The following is a 26,901-nucleotide window of genomic DNA, read 5'->3' as shown; positions in this document are numbered from 1 at the left end:
AAGCTTTTTCCTAGAACCCTCTTCACTCTCTTCTTTGTTATGAATTTCGATGGGACGTTTTGCAATTTGTATGGTCACTTTGTACAATGATCATCTATCTGAAATTTCCTCCGTCTGACCTGTCCTATGCTATCTTGCAAGAACCTGCCAATTTATAGAAGGCTTCTGTTCACAGGAGATTTGCGCTCCAGCTACATCCTTGTATGGCTCAGTATTTGAGTCTTTTTTTTTATATAATCCATTGAAGCATAAGTAACTACGACCTCCCAAAGATGTACAGGGGATGCTTGGCTTGTTAAATTCGTTGCAGTAACTGCAATCACTCTGGAGCCGGTCGTCACAAATATTCATGCTCTTTTGCCTTGGTATATACTTGTGGTACATCGTTTGAAACTCTGTCTTATTCACGTTCTCTTTATTCTCCACGGGACGAACTCCTTGAAGCCAACAGAAATGAGCTTTGATAAATTGTGCAAGCTACTTTCACTAATTTGTCAATTCATCTGATAGAAACTACTAGGGTCCAATCAGCTCCCCCCTCACGTTGATGATGGTCGGACAAATTTCACTCAACAAATTTATTCTGGTCAAATCATGGAGCAATCTCAAGCTTTCAGTTCTTTCAAATCTCCAGAAACGCCACAAGTCTTTTGCTCTTTAAGAGTACCTCTCTTTAATACTGTGTTAGCTGCTATAGTGACTGCTCCTTCTAGCGATTTCCGTTAGCACTACTGTAAGGGTTCAAGGAATGGGTCTTAATACAACTGTCCATGAGACCCTCCGTCCAATTATCAAAGTTAGAGCGATACAGGGGCATTCTTGAACTTTTTTTTTGTATTCACCTTTCAAATGAATAGCTTCGCACAATGGCCTGAATTGTGGAAGCCGCATTGGGGTGCAACAACTTCCATGCATTGGTGGTGTACAGAGGCGTGACATCTGTTTATGTTTCTCTCTGAGGCGATCAAACTTCACAGCATTGAACTGTAGTACTTGACGCCACTAAGATGAACCGAGATCGAATATCTCGACAAAAACTGGCCAAACTAGCTAGCCATAAGGAGTTAAGTGAAGACGAACTTGAAATTGAAACAGATGGATTCCCCACGCTTAGACCCACTCAAAACGACGACTTATTTGGACTTGAAGATGAATTCGGCACTCTACGGCTTTCTCCACATAAGAAAATCGATCCAAGACCTCCAAGCAAATCAATTAGTCAAAAGCCATCACTTTCGCCTGGCTTTATGATGAAATTTGTGGAACCTCAAGAAGAGCATTTGTCCTTCGACAAGGATTTTGATGCAAATGATGTGTTCAATCCTCGAAATTTACTCAAGCAGAACCAAGCTTTCGTTACGCCTAAGGCAAATCCTTCTCCAGGAACGGCATCTAATACATCGCCAATACGGAGAAGATCCCTCAGCGACTATAGCGAAGGAACGGACACAGGGTTGACGTCCGAGTTGGACGACGGTGATTTCGAGGAAGAGATTGACGATATTTTTGGAAAAGAGGAAAGCGGAATATACAGTAGTGGTGGTCGCTCGAACTCTGCTAACTTAAGTAAGGCAGGTCAAGTATTGTCGACAAAAAGGGAGGAGTTGCAGCGACAAGCAGAGAAGGAGGAAGCTGAGATGTATGAGCGTTACAAGAAGCTCAAGCAAGCTGATGTTAATACCCTAAAATTGAAAGATCACAACGGATTCCTGCCAACGAATCCGAATCATCTTGATGCATTGGAGAATGACGGTACCGTCAATTATGAGTACACGCGTGATGATGATGAAGCCTTTGAGGACGGCTTTGAGCTCGACCAGCCTCTTGACTTGGAGATTTCTAAGCTTCACCGATCCGTAAGATCAAGCTCAAAAAGTCGAACCCTAGAGAGGGAGATGCTGATGCCGAATTTTCCGAAATCGTTGGAGCCTTCGAGACCGACAAAATTTAAATCTACCATGGATCTCAATGGAGCTTCAAGAAGCAATCATCCTCTTTTCAATGACGATAATGATATCATCAAGAGGCTAAACCGTATGCCTTCTTTCCATCAACAGTCCAAGCCTCAAAAAAATGACGATGAAATCAATCGTGATATGGAGCTTCGTAAAAAGGAACTACTCGAAAAGTATATGGAAATTACCGAGAGGCAGAAAAAGCTTAATACAAGTCCAAAAAAGAACAAGAACTTCACTCGTGATTCCGCAAGCAAACGAAGGGGTGTCGGCCTAGTGAAGTTTTTGAATCAAGGCAATAATGTGCCAGCTGTGAATGCTAACGGAAAAATGAAGTACAATCATGCAAACCAACGGTGGGAAGGCAATGAACACGATTTAGTACGTTTTGAGGAATACGAAAACCAGCAGCAAGCTAAAAAGCCTGGATTAATTAGAAAGCAGGATTTCCAAACGAGAATGGAGGAGGTCCAGGGTAACATGAGATATGATGCTGAAAATCTACGATGGATCAACACTGACGAAGATGATATGGAAAATGAGAGAATATTTGAAGACTTGCCCGATTTAGAGCCGAATGACATTCCCCAGTACAGTCAGCCACAGTTTAACTTTGATATCCAAGGAAGGGGTGTGAGTACGTTTACACAGCGCACCATTCTGACCACTTCGAGTGATCGAAGTTCTGCAATCGGTCGACAGAACGTTGAGGCGGAATTCCAGCTTCTGGTAAGAAATCTCAGCAGGTTTGAGAAAGAAGAAGCCAAAATCAGGAGAAAGACACATACATGGTTTGCCCCAAAGGAGCAGTATCGGTTGAACAGGCACAATAAATTTACGGGGGACTATTTTTGGGAAATCAGAAAGATGGTCTGCGAAGACAGCTAATTGTACCTAACGAAATCTTACATAGCATTAATGATAGAATATCATCTCTTTATCTATTGAAATATCATCTTAAACATGGGAATACTAAACCATGATCAAGCTCAAGGTCACGAATATGAAGGAGCCGATCATCAACAAGGCAGTGTTGGTGGAGGCGGAAGCACGGGAAGCACCGCTCTTGGAGCCCGAACTAGAGCTAGAAGAGCTGGTGGAGCCAGAAGAAGACCCGGATTTGGAACCGGATTTGGAGCTAGAGCCAGAGCCAGATCCAGATCCAGAGCCAGAAGTTCCGCTAGCATTGAGAATGTTGCCAGTCACAGTACCAAGACCAGACTCACCAGCGCTAGAGATGTAGGCAGAACAAGAGGAAGCAGTGGTGGCAGACTGGGTTGTAGCAGAGCCGCTGAAGTCACAGGCAGAGTCCTTCGAGCCGTTTTCCTTGTAGTACAAGTTAAGGAGGAAGTTCAATTTCTGCTTGGACTCGCAAGCAGAGTAAGCACCATACTTACCGGTAGTAGCGTTACCGCTGATACCGTCGCAAGAAATACCAGAGTCAGAGCCACAGAGGTAGCTGAAAAGCTCAGTATAGTCGTCAGAGTCAACACTGTCCTTGATGACACAGGTCAAGGACTTGTCCATACACTCACAGATGTCTGAGTCAGGAGTAGGAGGCAAAGCCGTGGCAGCTCTCCAGACGTTGTTGACAGCAGGGCAAGAGGTCACCGTAGCGCTGGCAGAAGCAGAGGCAGTGTTGATCGAAGCATACGATGGAGAAATCGAATGGATCTCAGACTTGTAGTACTTGTAGTCATCCATGGTGGAAACCAGAGAGCCAGAAACAGTAACAAGACCGTAGTTATTAGTCTCCTGGAAGTACATGTAGACAATACCACCGGACCATGTGTCGGTCATCTTGCTAGAGTAGATCGTGCCGACCTCCTGGAACTTTCTTGGCTGCACCTCGTTACAACCGTATTCAGAGAAGAAAATTGGAATGCCCAAGTTCTCGTAGTACTGGGTGAGGTTCTTGTAGCCAGATTCTTCCCAGGTAGAAGAACCGCACCACGAGTACATGTTGATACCGAAAAAGTCTGCTCTTTCGTCCTCAGAGCCACAGGCAAAGTAGTCAGCAAGCTCCACTCTGATGGCAATGTCGTCGTTGGCAGAGTAACCCACGGGGATCGATCTGTAGTTCTTCTCCTTGAGGTAGGCCTTAGTGTCTCGAACGGCGGCCTTCACGTAAGCAGAAGCAACGGTGTTGTTGGCCTCGTTGGTAACCTCGTTACCGGCAAAGAAACCCAAGATGTTGGTGTAGTTGTGGAAAGCGTCCACGACGGTGGTGTATCTCTCCAACAACTTGGTGTTCCACGCAGGGCTGTCTCTGTTGATGGAGTTCTTTGGCTCGGACAAGTCGGCAATGACATAGATACCGGCATCGTCCAACGCCTTCATACACTCGGTGTGGTCCTTGGTGGGGTCCAAGGCGTACACTCTGATGATGTTGGTGTTCAAGTCTTGCAAGTAAGGAATGTCTCTCTTACAAGTGTCTGGGTCGGCCAATGGGTCGACGTAACCATCGGAGGAAGTGAGGTTGACAGTGTCTTGTTGGTAGGCAATGCCTCTCATCAAGAACTGGGAGCCATTATTGGAGAAGTAGAACTTGTTGCCTACAACTTCGATCTCAGGCAAGGCGGCAGAGGCAGAGCCAAGGGCCACTGCGGTGGCGAGCAACGAGCTAAAGAGCATAGCGAGTGAAAAAGCAGATGCTGGGAAACGTTGGAAGAGAAAGAGAAAGAAGAGGAGAAAGCCAAGCAGGAGGGAGGCAGCGGCCCCCGCGGTAATATACGCCAGGAATGGGAAACACAGCCTGAACGGTTGGGTGCAAAAATTTTCCCGCGAGCACCTCCAGCGGCCGTTCTCAGGCAATGCAAAACACCACGCCTGTTCCATGTCTCAGGCAGCCCACCACACAGCCACGGGCCAGAATGCCAGATTTTACTTAAAAAGTGTTTGGTGAGCTTTAATTGTCAAAAGTGTCTTTCCTATCCTTGCCCAAAAATTTACTTTTGCCTTGAGTTGTGCTCGTATATCGGTGGCAGCGGGTGGGCTTGGCTGGGGCTTTAGGAGATCGGGAGGCCTTTGGCAGAGACGCCGCGAACACGCCTGATTTGGAACTAGGGCAACAAACGAAAAAAGGGCGTGGGCGCGGGAGGGTGCTGGAAGGCGCAGTAGGCGAAAAGAAAAAAAAAAAAAAAATAATGGCAACAATACGATGCTGGTGGACTTGTGGTCTTTATTTAGCATTGATTTGTTTTGCTTTATTCTCGTCTTTTTTTTTTTATTATTATTATTATTATTTTTGCGTTTGTATTTGCTTGCTTTCGTACGTGGTCCTGTTACTGCTTTGAGCTTTGGTCTCGTTATTTTACGTTCTTCTCTCGGTTATACTTTTTCTGCTCTTTCCCGCTAATTAAGCGAGAAACGGCCCTCTCTATGTAAAAAGCGTAAAGTCAATCAACTAAAGAAGCGATTTCCAAATCGCTCAAGGAGTTCTAGAGAAGACATTTTTAAATCGCTTGCGTTAGGGGTTCCACTTAGCATACCAAAACTACATTACGTTCTACCTTCAACCCTCGTCTCTATCGATTTGCGCTTTTGACTTCCGCTGGCTGCGATAACGTTTTGTCCCACTACCTGCTTGACGTAGGCACTCGCCCGAAATTCCCGAGGCGGTGGTGATGGCTGCTGCGGAGCGTGTGGCGTGTTTTCGTGATTTTCCCGAATATGGATTATATGATTTTTGACGTCTTACGTTCATTCCTCTTCTCTATCGTGCTTACCTTTGGAACCGCACAGCGTCTGGTGACGGGTGGCTTAACGAGATCGTCGCATTGAGCCTATTGTGGGCTAAAATTTACGACCTGGTTACGAAACCAAGCCTCTGACACCACGATGATCTGAATGCAAGCAGTCAGCATTGGCGGCTCCAAAAATAGAAGTGAATAGACGGGAAGAAGCCGGCGCAAAGCACTACAGCAGGCACCTTATGACGCGTCTGCCAAGTAGTCTTGTGAGAGACAAAAGCTTGGTCTTCAGAATGTCGTACGTTAAGTCTACTTGTAGCTCATGGTAGTCTTGCTGGATTCCGTCTTCATAAAGTTTGCTGGGATCCATGTCTTTGAGAAGTAAATTTGGCCAAGAGGTCTGGGGTGCATGATATTGCTATACAGGTAGTATTCAGCCAGTGAACGTAGACTGGAGTAGATCTCAAACTCTGGCCCGTTTGTTCTTCAGTGGTACAAACACTAACGACAAAGACTTTTGTCACGTCCAATCTTGTGCCACAAAAGTCATAGATTGTTTCTAGGCAGCAATACTAGAGAGCTTCCGTCAAATTGTGCCGCCATTGTTCAGTGCACAGCTGAGACGTTGTCTAGCATGCTTAGCATTTAAGAGTTCAGATGGGCCTCTATCAGATAATCAGCACACAATCTTAGTGAGAAGTAGTAAAGAAGAATCTACATCTCCACGTGCTTCAGAATTGACATCTTTGGCAGTTTCAGCAGCTGCTGTAGCCTTTTTTTTTAACCGGTGATTCCGGTTCTTCACTATCAACAGCACAAACTACTAGTGTATACGAGCAAACACATTTTTCTCTAGGAATCCATGCTTTAGTGAAGAATGGAGGTCATGAAGGCATGAGAAACTTCCTCATTTCCGTGAAAACTCTGTCTAGAGTACTATTTATCCACTCACCTGTGTGTTTCAGTACTAAATTTCGCTATGACACTGGTCCTCATCTTACCCGATTACGTCAGTTTTCAGAGAGCTCCAATCCGTTATAAGTACGAGAGCCTATACCTTACTTCACATTGTGTTCCTCGTAGCCTGATGTTAAACAAGTTCCCTCGGTCTTTCACCGATGCATGGTCCGCATCATGAGACCTCTCTCAAAGATCCCATCTGAAGCTACCTTTGAATCTCGAAGCAATTACCATTAAACTCAGAATTGTGTCTAAATAACAACATTCACAGGGAGAAAAAAAAAATACAAATGTTTACAACACTATTCTAAACGCTTGTCTTCAAAAACGACCTCATCCCACCCGTACAAAGGCGGGGCAAAAGTTTGCAGCCAGTCCTGGATAATACTCGGACTTCAGTCACCATACCACGATTCACGTCCATGGAATCTCCAGAAAGCATCAATATACGAAGGAGAAAATATGAGACCACACTTAACACTATCTTCATAAAATGCCTTTGTCCAAGTCCCAATTTTCAGTGGTCATTTCGTGCCCATAGTGTCCACTTTTCTTCTGTGTCCACGCATTCCCCCACAAAGAGTCTGCACGGTGGAGTGGTGGCCATTCCGCACTGAGTACACCTTTCAACTTTTCACCCATTCTACTCTTTTCCCCAACACTACTTCTTTTTTTCCTCCAAATCCACCATGTCCAAAGAACAATCGGCCTTGGAGGTATACGTGAGATTCAACGACGATCTTGAGAAAGATTACTGTTTCCAGGTGGCCACGCTGTCGAGATTCAGAGACTTGCTTCGCATCTTTGAAACTTTGCCCATCTCGCTTAGACCCAACTTGTTTTACTCGTCAAAGCCCAAAGCGTTCCAGGTTTCCACCTCTCCAGGTTATTTGACCGAGGATGGTGCCTTGCTATTTAGTTACGAGACAGACCAGAAGAAATTTCAGAAGAATGTCGCTATGGATGATCTTGTGGCCAGACACTGCTGGCCGGGCCAGTTGATCATGCCTGTGTGGGAGTTCAATTACTTCAGATTCTATAGCTTTGTCACTTTTTTGTTTGTGTGGCTCTATACGGATTTGCCTGATTTCGTGTCGCCTACTCCGGGCATCTGTTTAACCAACCAGGCGTCTAATTTCATCGCGTTCATCGCCACGAAATTTGGCTACGGCCACATTGCCGACGCCGTGATTAAGGACGTGCAAGAGCCTGTTTCTATTGGCGGCCAGTGTGTGTTCTTTGCCTTTCATGTTTTGAAGATTATTGTTGTGTTTTTCGTTGTTCACGTTGGTCTTTTCAACCCTAGAAAGTTCAGGTACTCCAAGGACGTAGAAATCACCAAGGAGAAGTTGCTTGAGCTTGGGTGGACCGGCTCGAGACGTGCTACCCCAGATGAGTACGCTGAGGCCTACAGGGAGTACAAAATCAAGGAACATGGCGGTATGGTGCCTGCGCACCAGGCCGGTTTGTTCAACAAATTGAAGAAGTTGGGTGTGTGGCTTGGAGAAGGTGAAGGTTTCGACACTCCCCTTTCCAAGGATAACAAGATAAGTGACATCACCAGCGACAAGTGGGTGTTGAGCTACGAATTGTTTGTCAAGCTCGGAGAGGTGTTCGAAAAGCACATTGAGGGTAAGGGCACCGAGGAGTTGAACGCCTGCATCAAGCAGTTCCGTCGCTTTGGATTGATGCATAGCGACGAAGACATTCAGAAGCTAGTGGACTTAAGAAAGGAGGGCGGTGACAAGAAGATTGAAAAGGGAACGAAGAAGGCTGACGAAGCCAAGAAGCTACAGTAAGTATTTTGAGGGCCTAATTTGCAACCGAATTTTCGCAGCCACCACGCCCTTGTTTTATCAACACCACAGTTTTCTTATATAATGTTTAAGCGGTCTTTCACGACACGTCGACGTTCACGTGATCATATTCACACTTTTAGCGAATAATTCAGAAAAAAAATTCTTTTCGATGTACCATTTTGTACGACATAAACGAGGTAATAATCATCGTGGCATTGCACAGTCAGAGTCAGACCAGTTTGTCGACGCGCGGGCACGTGCCATTGCACGAAGGCGGCTTCCGCGATACCGGCTAGATCCAAGTCACGTGGAAACTAGGCACGTGAACGAACGTCACCAACCCATCATGTCACCTTTCCCTTGCCTGTCGCCTATTAAAATAGACAAACCATGCAATTGGGTAGGAGTTCAGAGGAACAATCATCTCATTCTTTACTCAATCGTGAAGTCGCTGCAAATACTTCAACTTAAAGATTATGTCATCCTGTATATACCGCGGTAGCGTCGTTCACAGGTACTGTCGTTCAAATTGTTCATCCTCTCTGCAGTCTGAAAAAAGGTCCCCTGCAAGGCTATCTAATCACAGTCAGTCATATTTGCCTATTGAAAAATTCACCCCACGCAGCGATATATAAGGGCGGATTCCCCCTACTCGTAGCTCTTTTTTTTTTTTCTCTCTTCATCGTTTTTTTTTCTATCAAACTAAAACATATCATGGTTCAATCTTCCGTCTTGGGTTTCCCCCGTATTGGAGCCAACAGAGAGTTGAAGAAAGTCACCGAGGCCTACTGGTCCAAGAAGGCCACTGTGGACGAATTGTTGGCCAAGGGTAAGGAATTGAGAGCACACAACTGGAAGTTGCAAAAGGACGCTGGCGTTGACATTATTCCTTCCAACGACTTCTCCTACTACGACCAGGTGTTGGACTTGTCTCTTTTGTTCAATGTCATTCCTGAGAGGTACACCAAGTTCGACTTGGCCCCCATTGACGTTTTGTTCGCCATGGGCAGAGGTTTGCAGAGAAAGGCCACCGAAACCGAGGCTGCTGTGGACGTGACTGCTTTGGAGATGGTCAAGTGGTTTGACTCCAACTACCACTATGTGAGACCAACTTTCTCCCACTCCACCCAGTTCAAGTTGAACGAGGCTGCTGGCTTGAAGCCCGTCAAGGAGTACTTGGAGGCTAAGGAGCAGGGAATTGAGACCAGACCAGTTGTTTTGGGCCCAATCTCTTACTTGTACTTGGGTAAGGCCGACAAGGACTCTTTGGACTTGGACCCTATCTCTCTTTTGGACAAGTTCTTGTCTGTCTACAAGTCTCTCTTGGAGGAGTTGTACAAGGCTGGCGCCAAGACCGTCCAGATTGACGAGCCTATTCTCGTTTTGGATTTGCCTGAGTCTGTTCAGAAGCTCTACCAGTCCACTTTTGAGCAGTTGGCCGGCGAGGGCTTGCCTGAGATCACCTTGACCACCTACTTTGGTGACGTGAGACCAAACTTGGCAGCTATCAAGTCGTTGCCTGTGTCTGGTTTCCACTTTGACTTTGTCAGAGCCCCAGCTCAGTTGGACGAGGTTCTTTCCATCTTGAACGACAAGCAGACCTTGTCTGTTGGTGTTGTTGACGGTAGAAACATCTGGAAGACCGACTACACCAAGGCCTCTGAGCTTGTCAACAAGGCCATCGCCAAGATTGGCAAGGACAGAGTGATTGTTGCCACTTCTTCTTCCTTGTTGCACACTCCTGTCGACTTGGCCAACGAGACCAAGTTGGACCCTGTCATTGCTGACTGGTTCCAGTTTGCCGTGCAAAAGTTGGACGCTGTGGTGGCCATTGCCAAGGACGTCTCTGGCGAGGATGTTGCTGACTTGTACGCAGCCAACGCCAAGTCCATCAAGGCCAGAAGAGAGTCTCCTATCACCACCAACCCTAAGGTCCAGGAGAGAATGGCCTCGATCAACGAGTCTCTCTCCACTAGAAAAGTTCCATTCGCCGAGAGGTTGGCTGCTCAGAAGAAGAAGTACAACTTGCCATTGTTCCCAACCACCACCATTGGTTCTTTCCCACAGACCAAGGACATCAGAATCAACAGAAACAAGTTCAACAAGGGCACCATCACCAAGGAGGAATACGAACAGTTCATCAACAAGGAGATTGAGACTGTCATCAGATTCCAGGAGGAGATTGGCTTGGACGTGTTGGTCCACGGTGAACCCGAGAGAAACGATATGGTTCAGTACTTCGGTGAGCAGTTAGACGGTTACGCCTTCACCACCAACGGTTGGGTCCAGTCCTACGGTTCCAGATACGTTAGACCACCTATCATTGTTGGTGACGTTTCCAGACCAAAGGCCATGTCTGTCAAGGAGTCTGTGTACGCTCAGTCCTTGACCAAGGCCCCAGTCAAGGGTATGTTGACTGGTCCAGTCACCTGTCTCAGATGGTCTTTCCCAAGAGACGACGTTTCTCAGAAGGTGCAGTCGTTGCAGTTGGGTTTGGCCTTGAGAGATGAGGTTCAGGACTTGGAGGCTGCTGGTATCACCGTCATCCAGGTGGACGAACCAGCCATTAGAGAAGGTTTGCCATTGAGAGCCGGTCAGGAAAGATCTGACTACTTAAACTGGGCTGCGCAGTCTTTCAGAGTCGCCACCTCTGGTGTGGAGAACTCCACTCAGATCCACTCTCACTTCTGTTACTCTGACTTGGACCCTAACCACATCAAGGCTTTGGACGCCGACGTTGTGTCGATTGAGTTCTCCAAGAAGGATGACGCCAACTACATCAGAGAGTTCTCGGAGTACCCTAACCACATTGGTTTGGGATTGTTTGACATTCACTCTCCTAGAATCCCATCCAAGGAGGAATTTGTCTCAAGAATCGAGGAGATCTTGAAGGTGTACCCAGCCGACAAATTCTGGGTGAACCCCGACTGTGGTTTGAAGACCAGAGGTTGGGAGGAGACCAAGGCTTCCTTGACCAACATGGTGGAGGCAGCCAAGGACTTCAGAGCCAAGTACTAAAGGGGCTAGTTACCTTTAGGAACGAGACTCTTTCACAAAGCCCCGTTTAAAGATATATTGCGGGATAGCATTGATTCAATTCATAATATTTGTTTGGATGCCGTATCCTTTCATTGCCACGCCTGTTCAACATTGGTGCGTGGCTCACAGTCTAGTTAGCCAAAGACTATGAGTTGTACGAAATTATTTTTTTTATTTTTGTTTTGTTTTAGTTTATGGGGTTTTAAAAGAGGGATTTCAACATCGGTTAATATAAGAATTAAGAAGAGTTACTGTAGAAAATGTCAGCTTGTGGTTGTAAAACTTTTGGCTGCAAAATGTGGTGGTGATGGACAGGACAGTTGGGAGTGCATATAGAGGCTTCCTACAAATCAAGCTCACTTTGGAGCCTCAGAAGGTGTTGCTAGTATAACGAAGCACTTTTTTCTACAAACCATGTCTGATAACGACCAGCTTGTCCAGAGCTTTATAGCAGTTACCAGTGCTCCCAAGGCAGTTGCAGAGCAATTCTTAGAGAAAAACAACTTTGACCTCACCACGGCAATTGAAGACTTCTACGCCCTGAACGAGGAATCTCATTACGACGCCCACAGCCAGCCTGATAAAAAAGCCCCTTCCTCCAGGAAATCTGCTCGTGGAGGCTTCAGAACCTTGAGAGATCTCAACGAAGATTCAGATGATCCTGAAGACACAAACACGAACTTCTTCACCGGTGGCGAGAAGTCAGCGTTGCAAGTGGAGAACCCAGATAAGGACAAAAACGAAGGGCACCAGCCTTCTCTCATCGAAAAGATCTTCCAGAAGGCACAGGAGCAGATGGATGAGCCAGACGATAGACCCTCAGCGCAGATGGAGCCGCAGAGGCGGTCGAATTTCACGGGTGCTGGCTTCAAACTCGGAGACTCGAACCAGCCGCTGGAAGTGGTGGAGGACCCATTTGCACATGCGAGAAACAGACCAATGAAAGTGAACAGAGAAATCACGTTCTGGCGTCAGGGATTCACAATTGGCGACGGGGAGTTGCGGAGATACGACGACCCTGAGAACCAGGCGGTGTTGCACGAATTGAAGCAAGGGCGCGTGCCCGTATCGCTTTTGAACGTGGAGTTTGGCCAGGACGTGGATGTGTCTGTGCTTAAGAAGACGGACGAGGACTACGTTCCGCCAAAGCGTAAGTTGGGAGGTTTCCATGGCCTGGGCCACCGGTTGGGCTCTCCAGTGCCAGGAGAGAGCCCCAGCAGCGTCACTTCGCAGCCGGAAGCGGCGCAGGAACCAAAAGCAGCACCAAAGCCAGAGGATCAGGGCACAGGAGACTCACTTGTTCAGATCAGATTCGCTAATGGCAAAAGAGTAGCGCATAAATTCAACTCGAGCGATTCCATCAGCGCTGTGTACGACTTCGTGCGGAGTCACGAGCACAACAACAACTCCACAAGACCGTTTGTCTTGTCCCATGCATTTCCCGTAAAGCCCATCGAAGAGTCTCTGGGGGTGACCGTTGAAGAGGCCAAGCTAAAGAATGCCGTTATCGTTCAAAGGTGGGCATAAAGGTGCCACTGACCGACACTGGGGAATTTGCATCTGGTAGAATGATACGACTTCAAACTTAATAGGGTGTACTATCATCACTTAAATGACTGGTAATATTTACTTGTAGTGTGCTATCTAAGTGGTTGCAAAATTCATAGAAGTAAGTTCGCACTGACTATTATATATCCATCTTCACCTTCTTTCCTCATCTCAAGCACCAAACGCTTCCACGTCCATGAACACTATATAGCATGATATCTCGAGCTTTTCTACGACATCCAAGTAGGGCTCGTATATTACTTAAACAAGATTTTCTACGATATTCGTCGTCCCTCAAGCAAAACGGGCAATTTTTCAAGCCCAACCAAGAACCAAAGATGATCCTAGATGCCGTCTACCGAGACGAAGCCCAATTAAAATTGCACAAATACATGAACTCACGAAAACAGTTTCACGATCCGAACGAGACGTTCTTCGTTTCTCCTCATAGAAATGTTGAAAGTGTCATACTCGAAAACACTTTTGAACCTACGCAGACCTGGGAACAGATTGTGTCTAATAACCGAAACCTACCGCCTAGTGCCGGGTCAATAGTGGAGTTCTTCGATGCTGAAAACGATAGAAATTGTCTTGGTATAGTGGTCAAAGAGCTGCAATCAAAATTCAACGAAAGCCATAATAAGCTCATCGTCCTCACGCTGAAGAACGAACTCACAAGAGTGTATCCACAGAATATCAACTTCAATGCTTTTCAGGTGTTAGATGCTGAGTGGATTCACTCATTGGACATTTTGTACCATCGTTTTGATGAGGAGTATTCCATGCGGCTTGAGTTGGGCGAAATTCTTCATCTGTTCATGGATAAGACGAGAGATTATCAAGGTCTGGTTCAAAAAGAACTCCGAAAAGTGTATGCCAATTTGGCCTCTCAAGACAACGCCAACGCGACGAGCTTGTTGGCTGTAGTGAGGCAGATGAATTCATTCCATTTGAAAAGCTACTTTGACCAAAGTGCACTTCTCATGGCCATCCATTTGGAAATGTCTCGCGACGCTTCTCGCTGGATCGTCCTGCTGTGTCTTCCGAAGCACACCACCAACTTATCATTCTTGCACTGTTCAAACGAGTTACCACCTGAAACAATCTACTTTGGCAATTCTCTCACCAACAACGACTCGGTAACACACTTTTTGGATTATGACGACGCCAAACTTGATGAACTAAACACATTCCTTTTATCTCTCATTGAACATCCAAGAGACTATGACGACCTCACCCTTTTGCTCAATATCTGGCAGGGGAAGGACTTTTTGCATGCTTTCAAAGCGATGACTTTTGCATTATTCTACCCTCACACATCACTCATGGAGAAATTTGCCAAGGTTAAGATATTTCAGAGTAAAGACAGAGTCAGAATAAAAGACCTCCAAGATCTCTTCCGCAAGATTGGTCTTTATGATTGCTCCAAGAATCCATTGACTGACATTGTAATATCTGCGAACATATTTGGAAAGCCTTCTTTGGACCAACTAGCGGTCTCTTCTCCAAAAGATTTGCGCCCGTCTCCCCTAGAGCTACGTTCTGCCCGAATGCTCTCCGCTGGTGAGCTTGATGACAAATTCAGACACTTGCGAAACTCAAAGAAATACTACCAGGATCACGTAATCTATGTGCTTCCGTCCAACCAAAGCTACTCGTACATCGGTGTATCTTTGGAGAAAATAAATGCTAGAAAGTACCTCATCAACGTCCATGTCCCTGATGTGGCAGCAAGAATCCCGCCAGGGAGTACCTTTTTTGAAGAGCTTGCTAGTTACAACTTCTCGTTAGAATCACTAAAGGGCCTTATAGATAGGGGACTGATTGAGATTCTTGCAAAGAATGTGAGAGATGAGCTTTCATTGAGAACTCAAGGACTTGCGAAGAGCGGTGAACTTTTCAGAGTAGGAGATTTCGAAAACACGAGAATAAGAGATCACAAGAGCAAAACGTGCATGACCTTATCTTTCGAGTATAACACCTTTGCCCTGTCACCATTGAAAGAGCTTGGAAATCTCGTGACTGTGACATTCGACAGAATCAATAACGTGAAAGTCAAGGAGCTAACCTGGGAAGCTCTTGATGATATCCTTGCTGGCCGTCTCGAATCTGGTATTTTGAATCCATTCAAGCTCTTCAACAGGTTTAAAGAAGCAGAAGAACAAAAACCAGATGTCTCCATAGATGAGCATGATATTCTGAATCTTGGATTTATTTATAATGTGATGAAGACTCATTTCAGCATGAGGAACTCAAGATGTGCCTCGGCGCCCCCACCTTCTAATCTCAAAAGGGTGGTGTCTAGGGCTCTCAGCTATGAGAAAAAGGAAGAGCTCGAAGTGATGAAGACAACTTTGACGCTTCCTACCGTCAGAGAGGCTGCGAGGTTATCACGGGCTCTTTTCTTCACAGATGAGGTTCAAACATTTCTTGAATCCCTGGTTGCCTCTTACTGCAACAGAGAGGCCATACCAGTATTAGCAAGGCATGATGGATTGCTTGAACCAAGTGATAAATTCTCCACTTTGGACGAAGCTGCATCTAAAGCTGATGAAGTACTTGTGTCACACAACAACAAGCTTCTACCGAATTACTACTGCAGCTCATATTATCAGGCTATCATGGCGAAAGACAGACATGGTTACGTTTCTTTGCCAGCTTTCTTCATCGGGAATAACTATTTAGGAAAACAGACTCTTGTTACTAGCAACGAGAGTCCTTACCTGCTCACAAAGGGCTTGCCCATGGGACGAGTCATCGTTGCCAGTGCTATAGGCAGCGTTGAAGCTTACCTAAATCAACTCCAGATCTTAGCACACTTGCATCTACAAGAAACTGCCGGCTCTACATACTTGAAACTGGTTATTAAGACTTCTCACTTAAAAGCTTCTGGGTATCCCGTTCACGGGCCGCTTTCAGCAAAGTTTTTGGCTAGTCAAATAACAAGACTCCGAGACACAAAGCTTGGAAATCGGTCTCTTGTGGAGGCACATACCCGGTTCTGGAAGCTCAGGTACCTTGAACAAGAGCTTATGGCTAACGCCGAGGACGAGGCATTCAACTTGTCTTGTGTGGTCACAAGCATCGGTCACGAAATCGACTCAGAAACGAAGTTGGCCAGAGCCTGGTGTTTGGAACTAGCCATGGAGGTGGATATGCTAATCCATCCATACAGCGACTTAACTATGGGGTCTACTGCCACAGTAGACAAAGTGCTCTACATCGACGCTGCCGAGGGCCAGTGCATTGTGAGGTGTCAGGACGACTATTAATGTAAATAGTAATGAATTACGAAGTCCATTTGTAAGTATGGGTACCCTTGTGTATTACTGAGTAGAGGCAGTCTAGCTGGTGGGTGCGAAAAACCTCTATAGGATGAGCACATCACCGTGACTCAAATACTTGACAGTCGCAGAACCCACTTTACCAAATCCTCCAACAAAGATGTTTGTATGTAGCTGATGAACTAATTGGTCTCTAAGATCTCCAAAAGAAAAGATATGCTAACCTTCAGAGCACTCTTCAACCCTCATTGAAGGATTTGACCACCCTAGTCGAAAAGAATAAGGTGGACAAGGAGGCCCCAAACTTGTACCCAATCTACAAGTTCGTTGCCAATGAAGACTTGACAGTACATCTGGCCTACTTGAGGTTGGCTGACTTGAACAACAAGGACAGACCAGAGTCATTTTTGTTCGAGTCGTCTGTCAATGGTGATTCTGTCGATAGGTACTCTTTCATCGGCATTAAGCCCAGAAAAATCATCAGGACGGGAGACGATGAGTCAAAGTACCCTCCTGAGTTAAACAATATCGATCCTCTTGTTATTTTGGAGAAGGAGTTAAAGCAGTATAGACAGGCGCAGTTACCAGGGTTGCCTCCGTTGAAGGGAGGTGCTGTTGGGTACATTTCGTACGATTGCGTGAAATACTTTGAGCCAAAGACCAGAAGACCGTTGAAGGACGTTTTGCAGGTTCCCGAGGCGGTGTTGATGCTCTGCGACCTAATAGTTGTTTTCGACCATGTTTACCAAAGATTCCAAATCATCAATAATGTGAGGGTCGAAGAGGGAGCTAATTTGGCTGAAGTGTATGCCAAAGCAGAAAAGGAAATTATGGACATCCAGGCAAAGTTGCAGGAACACAAGTCTTTGGAGGAACTCAATCCATATCAGCCTCCAATCAAGCCAGACCAGACGTTCACGTCCAATATTGGTCAAACAGGATACGAGCAGCATGTTTCAACTCTCAAAAAGCACATCAAATTGGGCGATATCATTCAGGCCGTGCCCTCTCAGCGAGTGGCCAGACCAACTTCTTTGCACCCATTCAACATTTATCGTCACTTGAGAACGGTGAACCCATCTCCGTACTTATTCTACATTGACTTGAAAGACTTCCAGATCATTGGTGCTTCTCCAGAGTTACTTGTGAAGTCAGACCAAAAAGATAGAATTGTGACGCATCCAATTGCAGGTACCATTCAAAGAGGCAAGACCAACGAGGAGGATGAAAAAAACGCTCAAATCTTGAGATCCTCTTTAAAAGACAGAGCCGAGCACATCATGTTGGTGGACTTGGCAAGAAACGACGTCAACCGTGTTTGCACCCCGGAGTCCAACTCTGTGGACCGTCTTTTGACCATCCAGCGTTTCTCTCACGTCATGCATCTTGTGTCTGAGGTCAGCGGAACCTTACGTGAAGGGAAAACCCGTTTTGATGCTTTTAGATCAATCTTCCCTGCGGGAACTGTCAGTGGAGCGCCCAAAGTAAGAGCAATGGAGCTTATTGGAGAGTTGGAGAAAGAGAAAAGAGGTGTTTACGCTGGAGCGGTGGGACACTGGGGCTATGATGGCAAGACAATGGACACGTGCATTGCGTTGAGGACGATGGTGTACAAGGACGGCGTTGCTTACTTGCAAGCTGGTGGAGGCATTGTGTTCGACAGTGACGAGACAGACGAGTACGAAGAGACGATGAACAAAATGAGAGCCAACAATAACACCATTGTGGAGGCAGAGAAGATCTGGCTTCAAAAGGTTGGCAGCGAGTAGCAAAATATATAGAAAGTTTTTGAATAGAAAAATAGTTCAAAAAAAAAAAAGTGATTTTGATAGATCGTGAGAAAGGCGACGGGAGTAGGTTTAGGACATGATTGCGAAATATCACACTTCGTACAAATATCAATGATGAATGCGTATTGTCGAAATTCTACTCCTATTTAGTAAATCAGATATAGAAAAGAGCGTCTTCATGTATCCCTTTGACTTTCCGACATAATCTTATAATTTCGACCAATTCCTCGAGCAAACCCCAGCAGTCGTCATGGACCCTGGGGCAATAGGCGACGTCGTATACCCTGTTGGTACGAGTCATTCACAATGACTCGCAAAAAACATCTGAGCCAAAAAAGAAGTCGAACATCAACAAGCCCGAGTCAATTGAAACAAATAGGCTCACTCCGAACAGAAATCTACTCAACTTCTACAAAAGCTTCCCAAAGAGGTTATTTGCATTTGTTAGCGTGCTGCTTGTGGCTCCTCGGGCCCTGCAGGACAACCTGTCAACCTCCACTGACAGATTCCTCCCCATTTACCCAAATCAAAGAAAAGACCGCATAAAAAAAGAGCTCAAGAGACTTTGACAAACAAGTAACTTTAAAGACCATTTAGAAGTCAGTTTCAATGGGTTTGCTACCGTATTCGACCTTGGACCCCACGCCTGCATCACGTGCGCACTACGTCGTCGATGATCATCACCGAGACAAGTCGACAAGTTCACCTCCAAGGACCTACTACGGATCCACCAAAACCCCACAAAAGCAACCAAACTCAGTACCGCCCTCTAAATCGTTTCAGTATGCCCCCTGCAGATAGCCCTCCAGCGCCCGGCTGCGGGTCTCCGAGTCTGGCGAAGAATTTCTCGAGAACGCCAACGTCGTGGGACGCCCAGGACGATTTGCTCTTGATGCACTTGAAAGACACCCAAAAGCTCGGATGGAAAGAGATCGCATCCCACTTCACCAACAGAACGCCCAACGCGTGCCAGTTCCGATGGAGGCGGTTGAAGCTGGGCAATTTGAAGAACCCACCTAAGCTGTCTCAGGCTCTTGGTGGTCTAGCGGCAGCGGCCATCGCAGCAGGAGGGTCCGGGTCAGATAGCGGTACTTCGAGCCCAGCAGGGTCAGTGTCTGCAGCCAAGGGGAAGCCCAAGGGCGCTCGCCGCCTGTCAGAGTCTCAGACCCCCAAGATCCCTCTGGTGTACTCACCCCATGCCAATACAACCTTTACTGGGTACGATACCGTGTCGACGGCGCTAGCGGGGCTCAATGCTTTGTCCAACCTGAACAGTGGATCGCCGTCTGGTCCGATCAACACAACGTCTCATCTGCAGACATTTGACAATCTGCCCAAGCTGGACGTTCCGTTGGACCCGCAGTCGGCTGCTGCCAGCGGCTCGAGTGGAGGCTACTTCACAGAAATCTCCATCGACCCCACGCTGAATCTACCACATAACCAGCCCCACCCAGTGCCCAGCCCTCTGGGCATCACACCACGAAACTCCACTGTCGACCAGCATCCGCCACAAATGCACAATAACTCCATCATCCAGATTGTGCGTGATGATAGAACGTCGGTTCTGTCGCTGCGGCTCTCTGTACTGAGTCTTCCATCGAAATCTATGAACATCCCCCATCATCAGCTGAACAACAGTGCGTTGGCTCATTTGCCCATTTTGTTTGGTGGAAACAGTATAAGCGGGCCTTCCACCGGTGCCTCGGTCCTGGGTCCAGCGGGACTTCCACATTTGGCATCAACCTTGTCAAGCATACGTAATGGCTCCATTGTGGGTACCTCGCAGCCTCTTCGAAGGCTGTCGATGCTGGTGGTACACACAGAGAGAAGAAACTCTGTTCCGAAATTTTTGAAGAAGAGTGAAGGCGCAGAGAAGGAAAACAAGGATCTGAAGGACCTTAAGGACCTGAAGAGTCTGAAAGATAGCAAGGATGATGAAAAGAAGAAAGACGCAAAGTCTGGTCGAAGCTCTACGCAGCCGATTTTCAAGATCCCATGGTCTATGGAGGAAGACGAACTTTTGATTAACCGCCGTCGTAAAGAGCTCTCGTTTGCTGAACTACTGATTTTGCTTCCCCAACGAACAGAGGGAGAAATATGGGCCAGGATAGACGCTCTCGAGCGTCTTCGCAATGGCCACAGGGCGCTGGTTTCCAAAGATCATATTCGACGCCGGCAGTCTTCTCTTGGCCTCGACGACGTCGATGACTTCTACGATGAAGTTGACTCTGTTATCGGTGGGATCGACTCCGACGATGATGACGACGATGACGTGCTACTAGATGTAGACGACTCAATTCAGGGCCACGCACGCAGACAACGCAAGAGGCGTGCTTCCTCAGCTGTCAATCCACTCTCCGTGAGAGACGGGATACGCAGAAAGCTTCACTAGGCTCCGGGAGCTCTAGTCAAAAGAATACTTATAAACGCTTCACGACGAAGAAGCAGCTATACACCGTGCACTGCTGGGACAGTGAGGCATCGGAGAGCTGCTACGCAAAATTCAAATTCAATGCATTTTCTATATACATGCTAATATAACTTTAAGTCCAGAGTGATTTGATCCATCACAAGTTTTGGTGCCGGGCCGAGCCCAAGAACAGTGGCGCTGCCGGCTGCTATTTGAGTACGACCAGCATCATGAACAATGTAGGCATTTACCCCAAGAGAAAGGGCCTGAGCAAACAAAACGTCCATTTCTTCCTGAGAGGGAACCTGAAGTGTGATTTTCGCCTGGCCGTTCCCTCTTTCCCATCTTTGAAGAAGCCCTGGATTATATGAGTTCTTGGACGGATCAGACATCTTCTTGTACAAGGCCAAAGTAGCATGAGAGCACTGAGCAGCCGCTTTGCCCTTCCCCATTTTTAGGTCCAGACGTACGACAAGAGTCATTCTCACTTCACCCGGGATCTCATTCAATGGCCTCGAATCTATCTCAACGTCGTCCTCAGACTCCAGATCCGTATACGACTCTGTCGATGTCTCCGAGTCAGGAGAAGGTGCCCTTTGCTTTCTGATCTTGGGAGCTTTGGGCAGCTGAGAAAGCCAGCAGTGGGCAGCGTAACCTGTGAAGAAACTTGCCACACAGAGGGTCACCAAGCTTGCAGGTTGAGCCATACCGTAGTTGATGTAGGTGATGGCGATGGATCGACGCTGTAGTTGGCGAGGTCTGGTCACGTGTGAAGTCAAGAGGAAAGCGGTTAAGTGGGTAAATCGCAATGGAAATACACAGATTTGACTCTCTTCTAGAGTAAGAATCTGGTAATGTACCTAAGTGTCTGTATGTCAAGTTGGTGTAGTATGTGTGGTAGGTGTATAGTGGTAGTACGGCTGACTATGCGCATTAAGTAACATATCTCTATGTGGACAAATGCTTTTCAAAGACAACCAAATTTTCATCTGTGAACCCGAAAAGTCAAATAAAAAGTTTCATCAAATTTACTGAAAATATCCACAACATCTGGTCACCTCGATGCCTTCAGCTTATGGTATGTCATCAAGGTATCGCATCTTGCAGCCATTACCTAGACAATCACCCAACATCTCATCCAACACAAGTCAGCTTCAAAACAAACGATGCAATGCAAACCTTCAAATCTCAACGTCTCTGAACTTTTAATCCATGGACAACTTTCTCTAAATTTATTGAACTAACAAAATATCTCTGGACCCACACTTCCACGGCCAGGCCCAACTCCTGTACATGGCCAGATCTGACTATAACTCACATTCGTGCTGGTTCCTTTCGCAGCTCTAACACATAATCCACCTCAGCCCTCGCCTAATGCTACGCTGGCTCCATTTCAGTAAGAGCCGGGCACTCTACTTTGTTATAGCCTACGTGACCTACTTGTTGGTGGTGGGGTGCAAAAACGACACCTCCACTGCCTGTGCTCCCACTCAACACACTTGCAATGTGGCCCGCCTCTTTGTTTACCCGGCGTGGGAACGCCACTTCCAACCACATCTCGAGTATATCGACCAGCAGATGGGCGTAATTGAAAAAGTGCTGCCGGTGTGGCGGAAAACGCATGCCAAGTGGGCCCAGGTCGATGAGAAGTATGCTTTGTCGTACACCTTAGACAAGTATAAGGTGAGGCTGCTCGATTATGTTGATACTTATTTGAGTCCAGTGTACGACTTTGTGGTCACGAAAATTGATTATGTTTGGGCTCGCATATTGCTGTCCTACAAGGGAAGCTACAGTCCTATCATCGAGCATTACTTCAACACCTACAATCACCATTTAGTAGATTCGGTGGATAACTCTGTGAATTACGTCAGAAGACACTCTGGATTAATTATTAGCCACACCAGAAAACACACTGGTCGCTTTTTCGAATTGCAAGTGTGGCCAGTGTTAGGCAATGCGTGGCAAGTCTTCTCTACTAATTCCATTGTTCTAAAGGCTGCGGAACTCACCAGATTGTCGTGGATAAAGGCCCAGCTTCAGATCATACTCGAGGCATTGGGAGCGCAGAGTTCGAAGATCAACACGTCCATTAGAGCAAAGGCTGAATTTGTCAAGAGTGAGTTCAAAAACTGGACCGAGTCTGGAATTTTGAAGCAGAGAAAGAACAGTCGTGGTATGAGCGACGATATGTTAGATGTTGTTAAGACGATTTTGGAGGACGTGACCAGCTCTGGAAGCTCTGTTGCTGGAACAGCTACTGAGAAACTTGCTTCCGTGGAGGCCAGAGTCGAGCAAACCTTGGATGTTCCAGAAACGTCAGATTCAACAGTAGCTAGAAGCATCGACGAAGAATCTACAGAGTCTTCAACCGAGATTGACGAGGAGACTTTGGTTTCTGAGACGACAGATGCAGATAAGGTCGATGTTGACGCCTCTGCAGAGCCTGAATCTACTCCTCTGCCTAGTGACGGAGCTGAAAATGAAGATTTTGATCTGGACTCCGAACCCTCGACAGAAACAGTCTGGTTGACAGCGACTGTGTTTGAATCTGATGAGTCCGCATCTCCCCACGATTCCGATGACACCGGAAACTCTCAGGAGATTGACGAAGAGGTTGCGACAGTTAACTCCGATGAGATGCAAAACTATCACTATACGCCCAAAGCAATGTTAGAGCAGGAGACTCTATACTGGAAGTCTAAGGTGGACAAAATGTTGAAGATGGCTTACAATAGTCTCGAGGAGGACATGTTACCCCTCTTGAATGCTACATTGGATCCATTGAAAGACGAGATATCCAAGAACTTCACCCAGTTACAGAAGGAAAACTATGAAAGGTATAAGAGAATGAATGTACTCATATCGAAGATCAACAAAGACTTTGAGCACATGCAAAACACCAACGAAATCATTGAACATCCAGTTGTTGACAGACAGATCATGAGAGACGAGATCCATGATTGCAAAGAGGCTGTTGAGCAGACAATGAAAGATGCTGAGGATGCGTTAAACGCCAAGCATGCTGAAATCATCAAAGATTACTTTGGTGTCGCCCAACAAACCGTGGATGTCATTGAGTCCTACGCGGAAACAATCATGGCTGAGTTCACTAAAAGACTCCAGGACATGATAAATGTTCTTGAGGCCGATCCAGTATATGAAGACAAATTTGGATGGACTGCGTGGAAAGAGAACCATAAGGTGAAGGATGACATCTTCAAGTTCAGAGACAGGATCTTTGACGAGGCGAACCAGTATAAGGAAAACCACCGCAGTGGAGTGAAGCCTAGAGGATTAGAGCCATGGATTGAGTACTTGGGAAGCATTAACTTCCATATCAACTTCCTCATACGAGACAACGAAGAGTACCTTCAATTAGTGAGAGCTAAGGCCAACGTTGCTTACCAGATGAGAGAGGCATTGACAGAGCAGCTTAAACAAGCCAAGGAGCAAGCAGCACAAGAAGCGGCTGCCATGAAAGCAGCAGAAGAGGCATCCTTCGAAGTTGAAGATGTAGCGGGTGAAGACGGTGCCCCTGAAGACGATGCCCCTCAATCTGCAAATGTCAAGGAATACGAATCTGCGACGAACGAAACTCGCGTTGTTCCTGACCACAAGGAAGAATCACTGCAGGACTACGAAACGTCTACTGAGGAAGAGTTGATGCAAACTTTGCAAAGGGAGGTTGACGAAGCCGTCAACGGTAAGGTTGCCGAAGGGGAAGAGATGGAGCCCGAGGAATTGGAGGCCGACTCCAGGCTCTAGTTGCTGCTTCTAGGAGATAAGCGCGCCAGCCGCACCGCACTCGCCAGGGTCCTTAACACCCTACAACGCCGAAATGTCAAAAATGTCAAGGCAGGTTTGTGACACCCGTTTATAGAACTAATAAACATCATAGGATTGCGAAACTGATATATACACCTAATCAAACTTGGAGTGGATCTTGTCCTTGAGGTTTTCAGCCTGCTCAGAAACAGCGTCCTTGAACTCCTCAGCCGTTGGCTTGACGGCCTTGTGGAAATGTTGTTCCAAGTGACCGTAGGCCTTGTAGCCAGCATCGAAAGCGTGAGCCTCCACAACCTCAACGCCCTGCCACACCTTTTCAACGTATGGGTGCACGTGAGCGAAGAAGTGGGCCTTGGCGGACTGAATCTTGTCTTCAATCTTGTTGTCCTTGAAGAAAGCAGTGGAGTGCACGTGCTCGTCTAACAAGGAGTGGACCTTGTTGATGTAAGGCGTGGCAAGCTTGTGTCCGTGGTTCAAGTGGCCACACAAGTGCTTGTGGGTGGAGGCAAGAGGGCTGAACAAGGACTTGGCCGACAGCTCAATTGGGTGGTCCACGACCTGGGGACACTTGTAAGTGAAAAGGTACAAGCCGTAGAAGACGACGAGGAAGACAATGAAGTTCCTAAATCTCGAGAGGCACGCCATGATGGTGGAGTCGGGAAGAAGAAGAAGGTGGTGGAAGCAATTAAGAAGGGTTTATTTGTGCGCCTTTGGCTAGGTGAAGGAACGGTGGGGACCAGCACGTGAAAGCGGGAACAAGTGGCTAGGTCAAAGGTTAAATTGAGGAATAAGTGAAGCGAGAGAAATCAGAGGCGGGAAAAAGTGGAATCCAAGATTTCGTTCTTCTTTGCATATGTTTTCGTTTGTTGGGAAGTTGGGTGTGTGTGTCCTTGTTGTGGTTTATCCCGATTAGAATGTGGTCAAGCAGCGAAGGATGTGGGTGATTCAAAAACGGCTAGACGCTTGACGAGGCCAATTGCCACTAAATTATTTGTAACGCGAGCCGCATGAGCCGTGGTACATTTGTTGGCAGGCTGTGACTTTGGTCTCACTTCGGAGAAATGTAGTGTAATGTAAGTGCAAATGGGGAAATGTGCGAGGTGACATTTTGCAGACGTTTTGCAGCCATTTACTGAGCGGCAGAGGAAGTCCATGTAGGGAAGAAGAAAGAAGGGAACGATCAAGAAAAATTACCAGGAATAGAGAAGTAGTTGATTTTAAAGCAAATGAGCGATAATGTCGTCCATGGATCGGAGAGCTCTCTAGATATTCAATGGCTGATTAATTAAGTCAAGCCAGCTGTATTCAGTTTCGTGTTACTAGCCATTGTGTCCGATGCATAATCGGATCATGCCGTCTAACCTTCATGAATGTCTAAATGGAGTTGGCCGACTGATCAAGCTTTATTGTTTGTATGCTTATAGGCTAATTGGAGTCAGAAGTATTTTTCCATCGATATATATCATCCACGGAAATCACTCTAACGTGTCCTTCTTTCATTTAAATCATTAGATTAATAAGAATGTCCGTCACTACGATCATGATGCAGATTCGGTGATCAACAAAAATGCTTTGTTTCAAATAAGTGGTGGTTCTTGTAGCCAATGGAAAGGGAAGGCATATCTCATTGAAACGCTTTCAGCATACACTTGTCAGACAAACTTGGTATAAGCCCACAAGAAAGTAATTAAATCAGCATGTTTCCCCATTCTCAAAATCTACTTGGCCCAATATAGTACGCTGTGTAGTGAAGGGGCTCGACACAAGACCTATATGAGCGCACTTCTTGCAACCATTTTCTTTCAAGTGCACCATTTATCCATATTGTAGAAACCCAGTCAAATCATGATACGATGTTAGTTAGTTGCAATTGAAGGAAAGCCAGTATAAGCTTGCGCAGAACTTGTCTAAGATTCTCTCACGCCACTTGCAATTGTGCTTTGTGGGTCTTGGGCTTCGTAGCACTGGGCCTCAATGACCACATAATGAAGTCCATCTCTGATACAACAAGTTTACTGCCAAAGATTCTCTGGCATCTAGGAGAGGAACTAAATCAAAGCTAGAGTGGGCCATCTCAGCATACTAGAGGCTGTTCATAGAAGCTGTTCATAGATATTTCAAGTAGGAAAAAAAAAATAAAAAAAAAAAAAAAAGATAAACATATTCACAACCTCTAAATACAATCACTACGTTTTATAACATTAAAGTTCTCCCTCTACCTCTCCTACCCTTGCCCTGTCGCATGCCGGGTAACTGCTTCCGTATATAAACGCCCTCTTCTCATTTTCTCAAGCGCCATATTTGATTACCAACGCATACTGAGGCCCAGGAAAGCGGCGGATTCGTTGACAGTTCTGATTTTCGGGGCCGTTCAGCCGCCTCTGAGCATGCCGTTCTGGTGTGCCCATGTTTGGCGGTAGAGTTCGTTTGGCACCCGATTTTCATTGGGTCGGTGAAATCTTCACCGCCTATTCGTACTGAAAACCACGCAAATGTCCCTTAAAAGCTTTTCCTGCGCCAGTGTGCCAGATTAGAACTTCCCGGTTTATCGTGTTTCGTCTTTTCGCTTGCTCGAAATCATAGATCCAGCACTTCATGCCCGGGGCACATCCAGTAGTTTGCGAAAGCACTTTTT

At 46.4% G+C, this 26,901-nt stretch overlaps 11 protein-coding genes across 11 annotated transcripts; 8 read left to right on the top strand and 3 right to left on the bottom strand. All coding sequences in view use genetic code 12, as the record gives it.

Annotated features, from left to right (window-relative positions):
* Positions 1-1,007: 1,007 nt before the first annotated feature.
* Positions 1,008-2,843, top strand: BFA1 (Bfa1p; the record flags this gene model as incomplete). Its single annotated transcript, XM_029032463.2, has 1 exon — positions 1,008-2,843. The coding sequence occupies one exon, from the start codon at positions 1,008-1,010 to the stop codon at positions 2,841-2,843; it is 1,836 nt and encodes a 611-aa protein (XP_028892778.2).
* An 84-nt stretch (positions 2,844-2,927) lies between these two features.
* On the bottom strand, positions 2,928-4,589 carry PHR2 (1,3-beta-glucanosyltransferase; the record flags this gene model as incomplete). Its single annotated transcript, XM_029032462.2, has 1 exon — positions 2,928-4,589. One exon carries the CDS (start codon positions 4,587-4,589, stop codon positions 2,928-2,930), a length of 1,662 nt encoding a protein of 553 aa, XP_028892777.2.
* Positions 4,590-7,296: 2,707 nt separating this feature from the next.
* Positions 7,297-8,406, top strand: CJI96_0001103 (uncharacterized protein; the record flags this gene model as incomplete). Its single annotated transcript, XM_029032461.1, has 1 exon — positions 7,297-8,406. One exon carries the CDS (start codon positions 7,297-7,299, stop codon positions 8,404-8,406), a length of 1,110 nt encoding a protein of 369 aa, XP_028892776.1.
* A 714-nt stretch (positions 8,407-9,120) lies between these two features.
* MET6 (5-methyltetrahydropteroyltriglutamate-homocysteine S-methyltransferase) lies at positions 9,121-11,424 on the top strand (the record flags this gene model as incomplete). The annotated part of the gene is made up of 1 exon (XM_029032460.2): positions 9,121-11,424. One exon carries the CDS (start codon positions 9,121-9,123, stop codon positions 11,422-11,424), a length of 2,304 nt encoding a protein of 767 aa, XP_028892775.2.
* Positions 11,425-11,859: 435 nt separating this feature from the next.
* SHP1 (protein phosphatase regulator SHP1) lies at positions 11,860-12,972 on the top strand (the record flags this gene model as incomplete). The annotated part of the gene is made up of 1 exon (XM_029032459.2): positions 11,860-12,972. The coding sequence occupies one exon, from the start codon at positions 11,860-11,862 to the stop codon at positions 12,970-12,972; it is 1,113 nt and encodes a 370-aa protein (XP_028892774.2).
* A 359-nt stretch (positions 12,973-13,331) lies between these two features.
* On the top strand, positions 13,332-16,265 carry CJI96_0001100 (uncharacterized protein; the record flags this gene model as incomplete). The annotated part of the gene is made up of 1 exon (XM_029032458.2): positions 13,332-16,265. One exon carries the CDS (start codon positions 13,332-13,334, stop codon positions 16,263-16,265), a length of 2,934 nt encoding a protein of 977 aa, XP_028892773.2.
* A 172-nt stretch (positions 16,266-16,437) lies between these two features.
* On the top strand, positions 16,438-18,046 carry TRP2 (anthranilate synthase TRP2; the record flags this gene model as incomplete). Its single annotated transcript, XM_029032457.2, has 2 exons — positions 16,438-16,443; positions 16,508-18,046. 2 exons carry the CDS (start codon positions 16,438-16,440, stop codon positions 18,044-18,046), a joined length of 1,545 nt encoding a protein of 514 aa, XP_028892772.1.
* An 805-nt stretch (positions 18,047-18,851) lies between these two features.
* On the top strand, positions 18,852-20,459 carry DOT6 (Dot6p; the record flags this gene model as incomplete). Its single annotated transcript, XM_029032456.2, has 1 exon — positions 18,852-20,459. One exon carries the CDS (start codon positions 18,852-18,854, stop codon positions 20,457-20,459), a length of 1,608 nt encoding a protein of 535 aa, XP_028892771.2.
* Positions 20,460-20,599: 140 nt separating this feature from the next.
* Positions 20,600-21,184, bottom strand: CJI96_0001097 (aminoacyl-tRNA hydrolase; the record flags this gene model as incomplete). The annotated part of the gene is made up of 1 exon (XM_029032455.2): positions 20,600-21,184. One exon carries the CDS (start codon positions 21,182-21,184, stop codon positions 20,600-20,602), a length of 585 nt encoding a protein of 194 aa, XP_028892770.2.
* Positions 21,185-21,851: 667 nt separating this feature from the next.
* CJI96_0001096 (uncharacterized protein) lies at positions 21,852-24,245 on the top strand (the record flags this gene model as incomplete). Its single annotated transcript, XM_029032454.2, has 1 exon — positions 21,852-24,245. One exon carries the CDS (start codon positions 21,852-21,854, stop codon positions 24,243-24,245), a length of 2,394 nt encoding a protein of 797 aa, XP_028892769.2.
* A 156-nt stretch (positions 24,246-24,401) lies between these two features.
* On the bottom strand, positions 24,402-24,911 carry CJI96_0001095 (uncharacterized protein; the record flags this gene model as incomplete). The annotated part of the gene is made up of 1 exon (XM_029032453.2): positions 24,402-24,911. One exon carries the CDS (start codon positions 24,909-24,911, stop codon positions 24,402-24,404), a length of 510 nt encoding a protein of 169 aa, XP_028892768.2.
* Between the last annotated feature and the right edge of the window lie 1,990 nt (positions 24,912-26,901).

The sequence above is a fragment of the Candidozyma auris genome, chromosome 1 (genome assembly GCF_003013715.1).
Source record: "Candidozyma auris chromosome 1, complete sequence".
NCBI lineage: Eukaryota > Fungi > Ascomycota > Pichiomycetes > Serinales > Metschnikowiaceae > Candidozyma > Candidozyma auris.
Note: the sequence above shows the minus strand (reverse complement) of the source record. Positions and strands in the feature narration are given on the sequence as shown.